General features: G+C 35.3%; 2 protein-coding genes across 2 annotated transcripts; both read right to left on the bottom strand.

The window, feature by feature from the left end:
- Positions 1 to 664: 664 nt before the first annotated feature.
- Positions 665 to 3,559, bottom strand: LOC114727811 (probable serine/threonine-protein kinase At1g01540). The gene is made up of 7 exons (XM_028914567.1): positions 2,713 to 3,559; positions 2,214 to 2,318; positions 2,003 to 2,125; positions 1,746 to 1,916; positions 1,494 to 1,623; positions 1,180 to 1,389; positions 665 to 1,066 (listed from the first exon to the last, which is right to left on the bottom strand). The coding sequence occupies exons 1-7, from the start codon at positions 3,273 to 3,275 to the stop codon at positions 908 to 910; spliced, it is 1,461 nt and encodes a 486-aa protein (XP_028770400.1). The 5' UTR covers positions 3,276 to 3,559; the 3' UTR covers positions 665 to 907.
- A 3,891-nt stretch (positions 3,560 to 7,450) lies between these two features.
- LOC114727813 (CAAX prenyl protease 1 homolog) lies at positions 7,451 to 13,542 on the bottom strand. Its single transcript, XM_028914570.1, has 14 exons — positions 13,435 to 13,542; positions 11,761 to 11,908; positions 11,577 to 11,661; positions 11,401 to 11,496; positions 11,090 to 11,155; positions 10,816 to 10,914; positions 10,497 to 10,610; positions 10,269 to 10,379; positions 10,036 to 10,098; positions 9,381 to 9,473; positions 8,900 to 9,013; positions 8,174 to 8,245; positions 8,037 to 8,102; positions 7,451 to 7,853 (listed from the first exon to the last, which is right to left on the bottom strand). The coding sequence occupies exons 1-14, from the start codon at positions 13,463 to 13,465 to the stop codon at positions 7,737 to 7,739; spliced, it is 1,275 nt and encodes a 424-aa protein (XP_028770403.1). The 5' UTR covers positions 13,466 to 13,542; the 3' UTR covers positions 7,451 to 7,736.
- Positions 13,543 to 14,708: the final 1,166 nt, after the last annotated feature.

Genomic DNA, 14,708 nt, shown 5'->3' with positions numbered 1-14,708 from the left:
GTGAAACCTGAATGCATTATCAATTTCCTTGCTTTCCCAGCCTGCTGGGACAACGAGAAATATTGATAAATTCCATTTGTCTGATAAAGATGGATTCAAGTATGATTATTCATACCAAACTTGGTTTACCTATTGTTCACAGACCAAGCAATGATAAATCTAATTAACTTGGGTTCATCGTAAATAGATTTGCAAACATATCAGAAGTCTCACTTAAAAGTGAACCTGCCATGATCATGTGTCTATTATTTCCTTGATTCAGCAGTCTTCCAAAAACCAACTCCACCTAAATTTTTCCCACTCCAACTAGGAAATTTATGTTGTATTTACTAAGAGTTACAGATGCAGTTGCTATTAATTGGCTAAACAGTATACCTGTTTTCCGCAGGCATCCAAACTGTTAAGCCGGCAATGATGTTGATGCAATCTAAATGCTTCTACCGAAGTAGCTGGATGGTAGGTCCAGTGCACATGAGCATCTAAATGGGGCCACCAATAACACTCGCAAAATGCTAAGAAGTCCATCTTGAAGATGGGACCAGCATCCCATGCTAAAACAAAAAGCGCAGGAGCCAAAAGCAGCTGGTTTTAAATTATGAGCACCTAGAATGCAATGCCTACATTATGTGATGCTTATCCAGCTTTGTCTAGTGGACAGAAAGACATCCATAACTTTGATTTTTTTTATAGGAATAAGAATCATAATATACAAATGATTCCCGAGTTATCATGGCTAAAGCCAGTGGGGGAATACATGTATAACCAAAAAAAATTATTTAAAAAAAAAAAAAACAGAAGCAGGTTATTTTCCTTCACATGGATATCAAAAACCCATCAAGGGCGCAAAATCTGTGCGTTGGGGGGGACGGGGGGGAATGAAATTGCTAACCACTTGAATATCTCATTATTATCTCCACCTATTGGGTTGATGCTGATTCCTACTATAATCATCTTGAGGTTGATTAGCAGTACCTCTGCCTACAAGGTTTTTATCAGAATTTGAGTCCTTACGCTCTCGTATCAAATCACGATGGGAGCTGGAAGATTCTCCTCCAATCCGGCGTTCCTACACAGAGATAAAATAAGAGAATGAGGTGAGAATTCATGCAATGTTGAATCATCTTGACCTTGGTCCAGTCAAATACAACGTTGAGTTATAAAGGAAGGAAAAGAACACACATCACGAAACAAAAGGTCGTCTGCCTCAAACATATGGATCACATGCCCCATTTTAGGCCTTTTTGTTGCATCAGGATCAACACATCGAAGAGCAACCAACAAAGCACGCTTAAGAGCCTTTGAAGACGGCATCTCAGGGAGCTTAGGATCAACTACTTCCTCAGATTTTCGATTCCCAACCATTGCTTTCAACCACTCTACCAGATTTACCTGCAATTATCACAGTAGTGAAAAAAGAAAAGTGAACAACATAGAGCCATTGGTGTCAGAAATAATCTCTAAACAGCTTATTCTTGTCGGCAATGGTCCCTAACCTCTCCTTGTGGTCTACTATAATCAACAGGACTTCTCCCAGTAATTATCTCCATGATAAGTATTCCAAAACTATAAACATCGCTCTTCTCAGTCAACATGCCAGTGCATGCATATTCTGGAGCAACATAACTATGAAATTAAAAAAAAGTAGAGAATCAGCATCTTTGGACCTTTAGATCTTGAGTAATATTGAAAACTCACATATTCTGGTTATAAAAGAACTGAATTAAATATTACAGAATCATACTAACCCAAATGTCCCCATTACTCGAGTGGTGACATAACTCCGCTCAGAACACAAGAGTTTAGCAAGTCCAAAATCTGAAACCTTGGGGTTCCATTGCCGATTAAGGAGTATGTTGCTAGATTTCACATCTCGGTGGACAACCTTTGGTTCAAGACCCTCATGAAGATAGGCCAATCTGAAAGGACAGACCAAAACGCATAAATATTCATGAATTATCAACATGGAGACCTTTTTATGCTGATTAGATCATTAATAAGGTACCCCTTCGCAGTTCCCAATATAATGTTCATGCGGATATCCCATGTCAAAGGGCTGACAGTTCCAACATCCCCATGAAGCCACTGTTCCAAATTGCCATTATCAACATACTCATACACAAGCATCCTGCAAAACAATACCACATCATACATCTTGCATCCCTCGGAAACAGAACAACATGTGTAGTTTGGGACATTAAGAAAGATGTTATAACCTGTATGCCCCCTCAACACAGTAGCCAAGCAACCTAACAAGATTCTTGTGGCGCACACGACCAATTGCTTCTACCTCTACTTTAAACTCTTTCTCAGCTTGACCCCTGAAAATGAGTTAAAATGTGAATATTTCTGAGAGACAGATATAAGACCAAGACGAGGTGAACCTTCACTAGAACTGTAAGCATCATCAACAAAATAATTGTTTGAACACTATGATGAGAATTGGAGAATGGCAATATGATTATTCTGTTCTAAAGTTAAGCAGAAGAAATACTTATAAAGGAATACAGTAGTATCACAGCCATGTCAAATTCAACAAATTTATGGAAAATACATATGAATCAGCCGCTCAGTTTTGAAGCGTTACACAAGCATGTAACCATGTTGAGTTTGTTCACTAATGGTAGGAGTGTATTTTTCAGGAATTAAATTTTGCGGTTAATATCATATACAATGTAATGATGGGACAGAAGCCAAAAAAAAAAAATCACATACTTATTATTCAAAAGGTTCTTCACTGCAACTCTGGTACCATCACCAAGCACTCCATGGTAAACGATTCCGTAGCCACCTTCCCCAATAACATTCTCTTCACACAGATTGTTAGTTGCAGCCTCCAGCTCCCTTAAGGTGTACCATCTCCCCCAACCAAGATGCGAAACCTCAGGTCCAATACTCCCACTCCCAAAAGAGGACGTTGTTTCACACGCACTGGTGGCACCTCCCTTGCTCTCTCCACTAGAGAGCCGATCGGAGAAAACCACAACCCGGTGCTCCGCTTTCCCGAAATCCACTTGGATCTCGGGGACCGTATGCTGATTGGGTGCCGGCGGGTGCACGATCTCTTGGATTTCCTTCGAAACGACAGGGGTTTTGTTGGCTTGAGGGTTTTGTTGACGTCTTTGGCGGCGAGAGGTGAGGCAGAGCGACAGCAGGAAGAGAGTGAGGACAATAATAGAACCGACGAGGATTCCGATCACAACCCATAGTCGGAGACCAAAGATTGAGGTCTTCTTGGAGAGCTCTGTATCCACGAAAGCTGCATCGTAGACTGACATTGTTGCTGCTGCGACACACGTCGCGGAGGTTCTAGAATTTGGGCCGCATTTCTTCTGCCAGAAGAATCTTAAAAGAAAAAAGCTTTGTGGGGATGATGATCACAGCTCTCATGGGTGATGCAGGGGGGAGAGAGTTGGAAAGAATCAGAGAGAGACAGATGTTGAAATTTTGAATGAGAAGAAGAAGGAGAGAAGTGAGAAGTAAACGAGGGATAGAGAGAGAAACAGGAGTGAGACAGAGGGTGTGTGTAAGAAAGGAAGGAACACAACGCAGCACAATGCAAGCTCAGAAGAGAGTGGACAGGCTAGCGCACCAAGCAGAGATAAGAGTGAGAATGCCAGCGCTGCTCTGTCAGTGACGTAATCTTCTGTCTCTGTTATATTTTCTTGACTAAAATCATTCAATTTAATCATGTCCAGAATTTGTGGGGAAAGGAAAACTTTGGAAAATTATTATTTTTTATTGAAATCAATGATTGGATTAGTAAACACAAATTCATCGATTTATTTGCAAGTTCGTAAATAGAAGTATAAAATAAAAAATATTTTACAACAATCATATTGAACAAAATTTGATGATTTTTTAACTAATGTTGATGATTTAAAATGGTAAAATAAATTTTGCCTTTGACAATTTCAATGTGTCTCAAATTTTAGTGCCCCTTTAGTTAAAGTATTTTTTTGGAACGCCTTTTAATTAAAGTATGCTTTATTAATATATTTGACACAATCAAGCTCAACACACGCCAAGGCATCTTGTAAAATTTGATTCCTGGCTTTAGTCACTTCATACATGGTGGATTAATGAAAAGGTTTTGGTAATGCTTTCGGTTGCATTACTTTTAGGGCCAACTAATATAGATGTAGGCTTTGGCAACAAATATATAAAGCTACCATTGATTTTGATGGCTAAATATGTATGTATTTCAGAAATAGGGTGGTAGTTAGGCTGGCTGCCAGCTTATTGTTTTGAAAATCTTAAATTCCTAATCTTTCATATTTGATTATGCCAATGTAGGATCGATGAGCCTTAAATCAACCGGATCAATTTTGAAGAAAACTATAAGCCTCTATTTATTAGTCCTTAATATAATATCTTGTACATTATTTAATAAAATATTACTGACATATTGTCAAAAACATTCTTGTATCCTTCCCTTTTAACCATACCAATCAAAGGTTGTTTCTATTCTTTTATGTTTGATTGTGGCGACATATGATTGATGATGCTCACATTAAGGCATCAATTTTAATAAATACTTCCTCCATTCCCATTTATATCATTAATCTTGATACAAGACTCTTTACAGAATTTAATAAAAACACTTGTGACATTTTTGGTGTTATAATTTTGTTTGTTAAACACAGGTGTTCTACTATTGAAAGCTTAGTGTAATTATTATTATTGGGCTTATCATTTATAAGTTAATTAGGCCCCGTTTGACATAACAGTGAAAATTTTCTATAAGCACGTTTCACTTAAACCGAGACAAAACTCATTTTCTATATTTGCTTCGTATTCCGTAAATCACTATTAAAAAGTAGTTAATAAACTATTTATAAGTTGTTCCAAACAGAACCTTATAGGATTGTGATTTGATTCATAGAATGGTTTTTCCTTCTCTTGTGTAGGGTTTTCTGTTATTATTGTTCTCTCTTTCTTTTCATGGAATCGCTGCCCGGACCTCTCAATCAAGTCACTGCTTGGGTCCTGGGATGGGAGGTCTCTTCCTCGTATCTTTTATTGATTTGATCAATTTAAAAATAAAAAAAAAAGTCTATTTTAGTACTCTTCGGATCCCTTTTGTATTTTATGAATTGTTGAATATAATAAATGTTATTAACCAACAACCCCAAAGAAAAAAATTCTCAAGGATTGCCACTTGCCTACCTCACCTATATAAATATACTCCGAAGCGTTTCCCGTAACAAAATGAAAGACACAACTGGAACCATTCATGATTAATTAATTCGATACTCTCATGAAAAATATCCTAAATTATATTGCTATGTATTTCCTCCGATGCTCGTTTTAGAACAAGTTAATGCTCCTTATAAAAGATCATCAACTATCTTCTTTTAATTTTCTTCTTTCATACTAATTTTTTGCTGAATTAGTGAGAGGTTTCGTGATGCTATTCTGAACCTATTGATAACACAATAAGAAAAAAAAACTTATTTTTGACCCTTATTATAAGGCATGCCGTTAACTTTGTTATCATTAATTTTTCCTGTAGCTAAGTGTCTGTATATGTTATTTACTTTTTTAGTCCAGCATACTTAATTAGAATCAAGAAAGATATTAAACATCACTATCTCTGTCTTAAAATCTAATAATTTTTTTAATTTTATCCCTATTTAAATCTATATTTTTTAATAAAACAACAATTTACATAATAATAAACTAATGTTAAAAATTATACATTCATATAAGAAAATTTAATGACATGATTTATAAATAAAATTAAAAGAAATAAACTTTATCTCTGCTTTAGAGCAGATAAATAATTTTTAAAGTAGGTATATTTAATAGGAACGACATTAAAAAACTCACTGGCTGATGAAACATGTTAAAACTAAATAGATGGGGAAAGGATGGGGTATGGGAAGAAGAACGGAGCATGTTGATATTGGGTGCCTTGTGTGGAAGCAGCACCATAATTAATTGAAACAGAGCTTTGTTACCTCATAACTTGTGCCTAACCAATTTCTTTGTCCGCTTCACCAATATATCTCACATCATTTCATTGCGGATTTGTACCAACCCCCTTTCATTTCTCTTTCATCAATTACTTAACCTTGTTAACTTTTGGTGTGTTATGACTTTGATGGCTCTCAATAAAGTTTCCGAAAAAATGTCTTCGCAAAAGCACAACTGGAGGAAAGCCGAAAGCCCTGATAAAGAAAGATCAAAGGCACAAAGACGGCATAATTAATTAATTGATTGATTGATTGATTGGTTTTATATTTACGCGTATCCTCCTTTGCTCTTATAAGACGAGGAAATTTTTAATCTTATTTATAAGTTATTTTATTAAATTTTTAACATAAGTATGTTATTTTATTCTTCATTTATTATAGTATATGTATTTTTTTTAAAAAAAGATATATATTAAATAGGGATAAAATTAAAAATTTGTTATAAAAACTAATATAATTTTAAATTTTGTTTATCTGTATAAAATATACTGAAAATACTTTATAAATAGAATTAGAAGAGTAATTATAAAGACGGATTTTTGTTTGTTGTTTGTCCAGCAGCAGCTGGCCTTTCTTACTGAATTTCTGTTGGTTAATTTTTTCCCCCCCTAACCTGTCCTAATCTTGAAATTAGACAATTACCCCGTGGGCACCGCCCCGGGATTTGAAGCAATTAAACCCTCGTTAATCACTCCAGTTGTCTTAATATTTTATCTACACAACAAATTGTTTTTTCTGCCACCATTTAATTTTAGTGGCTTTGAAAGTTGACCATATTACGCTCCCCCTTCTCTTATGTTTAGTACGGGACAAAAGTTGTGGGCAGAATAAATTATAGGATAAAAGTTTTAAAACCCTGGCACTCGATTTTAAATACTAACAAAGATGTGTTGGCACAAAAAAAAAAAAAAACCTAAGATGGGATATTTTTATCAAAAGAAAGATTCATTTTTATGAGTGTTTTCTTCGCAACCCCTTACCCATTTCAGATAGACGTCATCTCAACTTTTTAAGGGCAATAAAATTATAAAAATGTAGTTACCAAAAAAATTATAAAAATATAATCAAACAAGTGAACTGTAAACTAAATGTTTTGTATCAATTATATACAATTTAAAAGGTAAATTTTCGAGGTATTATCCATCCTAGTACTTGTCCAAGCACGTTTGACTATGAATTAATTCCGAACTCGCACATATTTTGAAAGGAAAATAAGGGTTGTGATACAGAGTAGATTCAAGCATCTCAGTCACTCATCCCCCATAATAATCTCGTAAAGAACTGTTAATTAAACTTTAGGACTGATTTAGAACCGACCGAGAATTCGACCAGCAAAATAGCCGCTGCTCGTGTTTCTTTCGAAATTGGATGACCCATAGGGCGCATGAAAGCATATTGGGGAGAAGCAGAACGACTCCCTTCTACTCTTGCTATCAGTTGGCCACCTACACAAACCTACATGCAAACTTGTCAGCGATCCAAAGTCCAAACCAACTCTCGTCATATTTTCATAGGACGTCCACCACACGTTAGCTATAACTAGAACAGCTCCACGAAATCCGTATCTGGAAGTTTTATGTGGCATATGCAAAAAAAAAATTCGGCAAGATTCATAAACGGTGAAAATGGCATTTAGACATACAAGAGGATTTAAGTCCTGTTATGATTCCTATTCCCTTTCGCTCTAGCTATCTCATTTTCTAAACCATAGTTACACAACAATGGATTTTCGCCGCTCTTCATCCTAATAGAGTGCTACCCTCAATCTGCCTTCTTGTCGGATTTGTCAAGTGCCGCCAATCTTTCAACAAGGGGAGGATGAGAGTAGTGATAAGCAGAGTACCAAGGATCTGTATTCATGGCTGAGAGATTCTCCTCCTGAACAACGGTCAAGTTAAAAAAGGATATACAGCCAACCAAACAGGACTGAAAAATATTTATAAAAAGTTTGGATATAACATTTAAAATTTGCGCGTTGTGTTGTCTCAAATTAATCACGTCTCATACATAATCTAATCATTAGTCAAATTTTGAGAGAGAGCACAGAACCCAAGAGGTCACCTGTAATTTCACAAGACCGGATCGTAATGCAGATGCATATCCAAGCTTCTTAGCAAAATAATCGGCCTACATAGGATGATATGCATAAATAAAAGGAAGAGACAAACTCACGCTAAAACTGTAGTAAAGCAACTTACCTGGAACTCAAATGATCGACTCACAAGATTCAGACCAAAGCTGACTAAGTGCTGCAGAGGAATTACAGTATGCTGCAAAGACATCCAGGATAAAGATTAAGCATCTCAAGTCAAACTACTTAAAATACTCCATAGCAAGGGTCGTGTAAATGTAGAAGGATCATCGGGAGGAAGCAGAAAGCATTGAGTAAGGCTGGATGACTTTTAGAGATCAGTGTCCTAACACGCTCCACAATGCACAATCCTGAAACACATTTCCTAATTAAATCTGTCTCTAAGGTCCTAGCAGAGTTCCTTGTTTGCCCCACCCTTGACACAAATTACACAACACACCCTAGGACTATGCAACCGGGATGTGAAAAACGCACTAGATGGTATCCCTTCCCAATAGCCATATTCAGGTGTAAGATTATTAAATTGAGACATCTCTTGCTCTTTGGTGTGCTAAAAGGGGATCATCACTAGATCATGCCAATGTCATACAAGCAAATAAGCTAAAGGAGGAGGAGGAGGAGGAGGAGGGGAATGATTTTCATCATTGATAGAATAGGGGAAAATGAACCCAAATCTAAGTAAATCAAGCATTCAAATATGAAGCATGTCAAGTTTATGGAGTGAATTAATAAACAAGTCATCTATGGGGGGAAATATCAGTATGTTAGAATCACGCATGCAACAGGCAAATAACAATGTTACATGACATTTTTCACAACTATACTAAAGTACCTGAAATATAATAAGTCCAATAAGGACTGGTTGTGTATCAAACCCGAAACTTCGAAATAAGTCAGTTGAGTTTCTCACAAGAGTATACCCTCCAAATTGCAATAGAGTAAGAATCTTCACCACATCAAAATATTACGTTAGGAAAGCATCAATAGGTTACTAACATTTCAAAGTAAGCAGAAGGCAACTGTTAAATTTACAGTCTAAAAAGACAATAGTTTACATCTGAAACCAATGCAAGAGTGAGAGAGACAAGACAGAGACAACATAATAGACTTGTATATAATATCTTGTATATCATAAATTTGATTATCACATGATACCTTATGTCTCCACCATCTTCACAAATCTACTCCACACCGGAGTTATCATGTGATTTTTCAAGAAAATGTAATGTTTTCACATTTTGTGATGGTTTATGAGGGTGAAGTGTTCGTGTTTTAAACTATTGCTTTTTATTGACAAACGCTATTGCACAAACCTGCACAGCAACAAATGAGTACACAGTGTGGTTGAGCTTCCAATGCCCCAGTTCATGGGCAATAACAGCGACAATTTCCTCATCCTCTTTGCACTGAAAAACATGATTTATTTAATAATGTAAAATCCCATGAACTCAATAATGAGTGCAAGAATTAGTGATTATTTATTTATTTATTGCCACAATCAATTTCACAGGAGCTGCACTATATGCCCAAAAAAAAAAAAAGCCTTTAGCGGTTGAGATTTCATCAAATTCAATAGCTTGACAAGATGCTGAAGATTATTTAAACATGAGAACAAAAACCCCAATACATGTAGGAAACACCCCCCCCCCCCCAAATAAAAAAAGAAAGAAAGAAAAAGAAGAAAAAAAAAAAAAGGGGCATGCACACCCTAACAAGCCACCAAAATTTCATTATTCTTAAACAACAAATTATGGACATGCTAACCAGCCAATGCATATACAGGTATGACGTACTTTTTCCATACAACATTGAAACTTTCACCATAGCCTTCGCATTTGAAGACCAGTAGCAGCTTCAGGTTTTATGAATGGAAAGAAATTTACAGAAACAAGCCCTTCTAAGAGTCAACAAATAGCATAAAAAATTAAAATCAAAATATAACGTAAATTCCAGTTAGTAGATCTAAACCTGCTGAACCAATGTGTCATAAAGTACAATTCGCTTGTTCTTGAAGAATCCATACATATAAGCCTGCAACATATGTTTAGATAAATTTCTTCAGTCTAAGCTAACTAAGAGAAGCCAACAAAAAATAGCATAATGAACAGGAATACTAATTATAAAATTTAAGGAAATCCAAGCCATCATGTATGCATCTAGCATCAAGGAAAACTGAATTTGATTTTCTGTTGTATTCTCACATTGCTGTGGCTTGACCTTTTGGATCCATCAACAACAAATAACTTCTTTAATGGAAACTTGAGGGAGAGAGCAAGTTTCTCAATTTCCTCCTTGAGAGTACCTTCTGGAAGCTGTTTGCCAGAACAAGGCCAGGGAAAGGATTAGCGAGAACAATATACTTTCTTTTGGCCAACAAAGGGAAGTACATTCCCCAATAGTATTTCACAAGAAAGGTTTAAACTACTCACAGGGGTGAACTTATTGAAGAGAGGGGCAATAAGAACTGGATAAAGAGTCATCATTACAATAGAAAGAACAAACATAAACGCCCAGAGATAGATGGCAAGGTAAGGACCTCCTTTCTGCAACAATTCATATAAACATTAAAAGGCATTAAAAGGAAAATCTAGAGCACCACAATAGCGTGTGCTTTGATTATAGCAACATAAAACATGAAAGCAGTATATCACATGGAACTACAAATCCACAACCAGCCAAGAAAAGTACATCAAATTTGAAGCAAAGATTGCAAGTAGTTGCTGATTATATAAAAGCATGGGATCTTACCTGCACGATGACAATGATTGCAGCCACTATAGGTGGGCCAATTATAACAGAAAGGCAGACTCCTTTCAACATGTCCCTAAAGAATAATGCTAATGTTTGCTGTGCAAGAGATGACAAAGATGGAAAATATCAGAAGTTAAGAATTTTATATCACACAGACTCATAATATTGTTCGCATAATAAGATTTTTTAAACCAAATTCAAAAGTCGATGCCTACACATATGGGCACAATAAGTAATATACAAGATAGATGATAGAAGGACAGATATGAACCTTATTGAAACCATGTCGTGCCTCAATCACAAAAGTTGAGTACAGTGAAAAAGGCAAATCAGTTATCTGCATGAAAGGAAGAAGCCTACAATTAACTTTATTAAAATTAAAATATATCAAAATGACAAATGACTTCAACGTGATATTAACACATATACATGAACAAATTTTCAAAAAACAATCTAGTGAAAAGTATAAGAACCCCACTTTTTCTAATGAAGCGGACCAGTGAAACTGGACTACCTGTACGAAAACATGCAAAGAAAGAAATCACTCAATGCTACGTTTCCAAGGAGACATGATAACCATACCTGTGACCAGACCATGACACCAGCTAAAAAGGCAAGGGTATGTAGTATCTCATTTTCAGCATTGAGACCAACTAATACCGCAAAGTCTCCTGATTTCTACAATAATGAAAAGAAAATTAAATGGTGATATTAAATTTGAAGTTGCTGTATTCATGTTTGCTGAGCCGAATTCTTACCTTCCAAAACCAGGGCAAGATGCCACATAACAAAATCGCACAGTCCATCAATATAGTCACAAACTCATGAACAAAACGAAAGTGGCTGAAAGTAAAGAAAAATCCGCATATAAGACCTCTGCTTGCAAGCATCCAAGTCGAAACATGTCAAACACAGGCTCAATATGAATTAGAATAAACAAACCTTTTATCAAGACTATAGGCTCTAGATTTCTCAAATTTCTCCTGGCTGATTACTCCTTTCAAAGTATTTGGAAGAGTAGGCAGTTTGAGAGCCGCATGTTGTCGCACATCCAAGTAAGTTTCAAATATGTACATTAATACCATAAACCCTAATGAGAGAACAGAGAAAAACAGAAAGTGAGTGAAATATCATAATGACAAAAATCCTATGTATAATTTACAACGATTAGGAAGTCAATCATAACCTTAAGATGACGTAATTGAAGAAGATAAGAGATAGGTAACGCTAGATAAATGTTAGGAAGCTATGGACTAACAAATTTCTATGAATGGGACAGGGTTTGTTGAATATGATGCTCATTTGGATTGATTAACAGTTGATTATGTTTGATGACGTTTGATTAGGATTAACCATGCACAGTAAGCCAGATTTGATTAACTATGCTGCTCGTTCTGCAATTCGCGGATGAGATTCCCAATAGCGTTTTCGTGATTCCATATCCGGCTAGGAAAGGAATTGAATCTTAGTTAGGAGAACAACCCCTTTCTTTTAGTTTATAATAGCAATGGGAAGTCCACTTGCACTCACGTGAAAGCACTTCAGCTCTCATTTCAAGAATCTGTTCACCCCGCTCTCCCGGGAAAGTGATGATCTCTCAACCACAGACCCTCTGCCCCCATGCCTGGTTCGTTTTAGTGCACTTTGATGCTTGGTTGGTATTGCTTATTAGAACCCTTACTTTCTAAGAAAAGGAAACACCCCCGAAGATACAAGCATTCTGCTCTAGCCACAAGCTCTACCATTCTTTGTTTGGCGAGAACCTTTGTACCATATAACAAGAAATTGCTCCGAACCCATTAACATGCCCCTCAATACTCAGTTTATCATTGCCATTACTGATCAAAAGTTGCTAAAATAAAATTGATATGTAGCAATATAAGAAGCTAATAAATGTGTTTTACTTCTAACCATCAATGGCACGCTTATGGAGTTGTTCTAACTACCATCAGTAAATGCTTAAATGACAGTCCTTTGAAGCAAACCAGCCACCATTAGGTCTTTTAGGAACTCGGTTCCTACTGCTTTCAAATAATGCAATCTTCTTGACTTCCTTTTCTTTAAAAAAATGCCAAATTGGAATTCGGATTATTACTTCTATTTGTTCACAACTAACCACAGAGCCCCAACTCAAATAGTAGCGTGACCTTTTAGACTGCACAAACTCAAGCTACGTTTTAGGAAAAGAAAACGTTAAAAAAAAAAAAACACTTGAAAAACATAATCTACTCTCCCTTGCAGCAGTCAGCAAACAAAAGTTTCCGCGTACAGAAAACGACGAATGCATATTTCTCAGTAGTGCAATGAAGGAAAATGCAAATTATTGATATAGTGAAAATGGTCGCTAAGACTATCGAAAGAAGCCCTAAATTAACGATACCCTGAATTCAAAGGCCACTATAGACGATTGAAAACCAAAACTCCATCCAAAATATCCTCAAAAAAGAATCCTGAGAAATAAATAAAAGCATGAAGAATCTAAAGAAAGCAAGCAAGACGCAAAGATAACCCAGCAACCAGGAGTTCAATGAAATGATTTCATCTTGCATCTGAGATGACAAGGGAAGCGAGGCAACAATAACCATAACACCATTACAGAAGGAATGAATAGCTCACCGACAACAGCTTCCATGTACGGAAACGCCATGATTAATTCAGTCGGTCGCTGCAGTCCACAGCAAGAAACGAACAGGGAGGTAGGACGAATGGAGAGGGAAGCCTCGCCCGGTTAAGCGTTTAGGGCTTATATCTTGATGATAGAATCGGAAATGACCTTTTTACTTTATCAACAAGAGGTTATTTATTAATAAAAATATTTTTACCTTGATATATTTATGATATTATTTGCTATATATACTACTTTTCGACTTTTTAATACTACGTCCGGTCTTTAATATAAGACCCTGTTTGACTTTTAGTTTGGTTCTAATTATAAGATCCCAATCCATTTTGTCTCTCATATTTATGCATTTTTTCCTAAGATAGTCATTCTAATAATGATAGTTCTAACTAACACACTTAATTAGCAAGGATATTTTAGGAATGACAACACTTATTTATTACAAATAACTAACTTATCTTATTTCCTTAATCTCCTCAAATTAATCAACTGGGTCTTATAATTAGGACCGGAGGTAGTATAAAACTTAATTGTTGAGTTAATTTTCGTCCTAAATATAAGACCTATTTCTTATATCTATTAATTTTTCCTAAATTATCTCTATAGATAGATACTCTCTTAACCATAATCAAATAGAAAAAGAAAAGAAAATAGTAAAAAAGATGGTTATGATGTTTTAAGAAAAATATGTCATATTTTTTATAATTAACTAACTTATCTAACTTTTTTAATATAATCAAATTAGTTAAATAAGTCTTATATTAAGGACCGAAGGAGTAATAACTTTAAAATTTAAAATTTCTTAAAATTTTGCATTTCCTTATCCAACATCTGAGTTTTGTTAGTGTTCACAAACACCTTTCGATGTTTAACTTTATTACTGCTAGATTAGTTGAATATCAAAAAGTGCTTACTGATCACAATAGTAATACAGTTTTTTAAGAGTTGATAGTAATTTTAAATGCAAATAAGATCAATAAATGTTTGTGATAATTATAGAGAGTTACTATGTTATTCCTTATTATTATAATTAGCATGGGTGGTTGTTAATTTATGTTTTACGATTTGATGGGAAGACGAAATATATTATTAATGACCATAAGGTGTATGGATTTTTCAATCAGAAATTTCTTAAAACTAAATTTTAAATTGTATACTGGCTGTTCATAAAACGTGAATATTAAGGTAGATTATACATCAATATTTTATATTTTTTAATTGATAACAAAAGGTTATATATCAGTTGGCAAAAAAAAAAAAAAGGTTATAC

Source organism: Neltuma alba, unplaced genomic scaffold, assembly GCF_004799145.2.
Source record: "Neltuma alba isolate B1F8T4 unplaced genomic scaffold, ASM479914v2 tig00012508_pilon, whole genome shotgun sequence".
Lineage (NCBI taxonomy): Eukaryota > Viridiplantae > Streptophyta > Magnoliopsida > Fabales > Fabaceae > Neltuma > Neltuma alba.
Note: the sequence above shows the minus strand (reverse complement) of the source record. Positions and strands in the feature narration are given on the sequence as shown.

Bases quoted from the DNA above. Each gene is read 5' to 3' on its own strand.
- LOC114727813 (XM_028914570.1), bottom strand. From the start codon at position 13,465: ATGGCGTTTCCGTACATGGAAGCTGTTGTCG. The intron at 10,380-10,496 runs GTGAGTAGTTTA...TCTGGCAAACAG, and splicing joins TCTTCAATAAGTTCACCCCT to CTTCCAGAAGGTACTCTCAA. The intron at 9,014-9,380 runs GTTTGTGCAATA...GATGTGGTGAAG, and splicing joins ACTCATTTGTTGCTGTGCAG to ATTCTTACTCTATTGCAATT.
- LOC114727811 (XM_028914567.1), bottom strand. From the start codon at position 3,275: ATGTCAGTCTACGATGCAGCTTTCGTGGATACAGAGCTCTCCAAGAAG. The intron at 2,126-2,213 runs GTTATAACATCT...ATTGTTTTGCAG, and splicing joins TGTGTTGAGGGGGCATACAG to GATGCTTGTGTATGAGTATG. The intron at 1,390-1,493 runs GTTAGGGACCAT...TGATAATTGCAG, and splicing joins ATAGTAGACCACAAGGAGAG to GTAAATCTGGTAGAGTGGTT.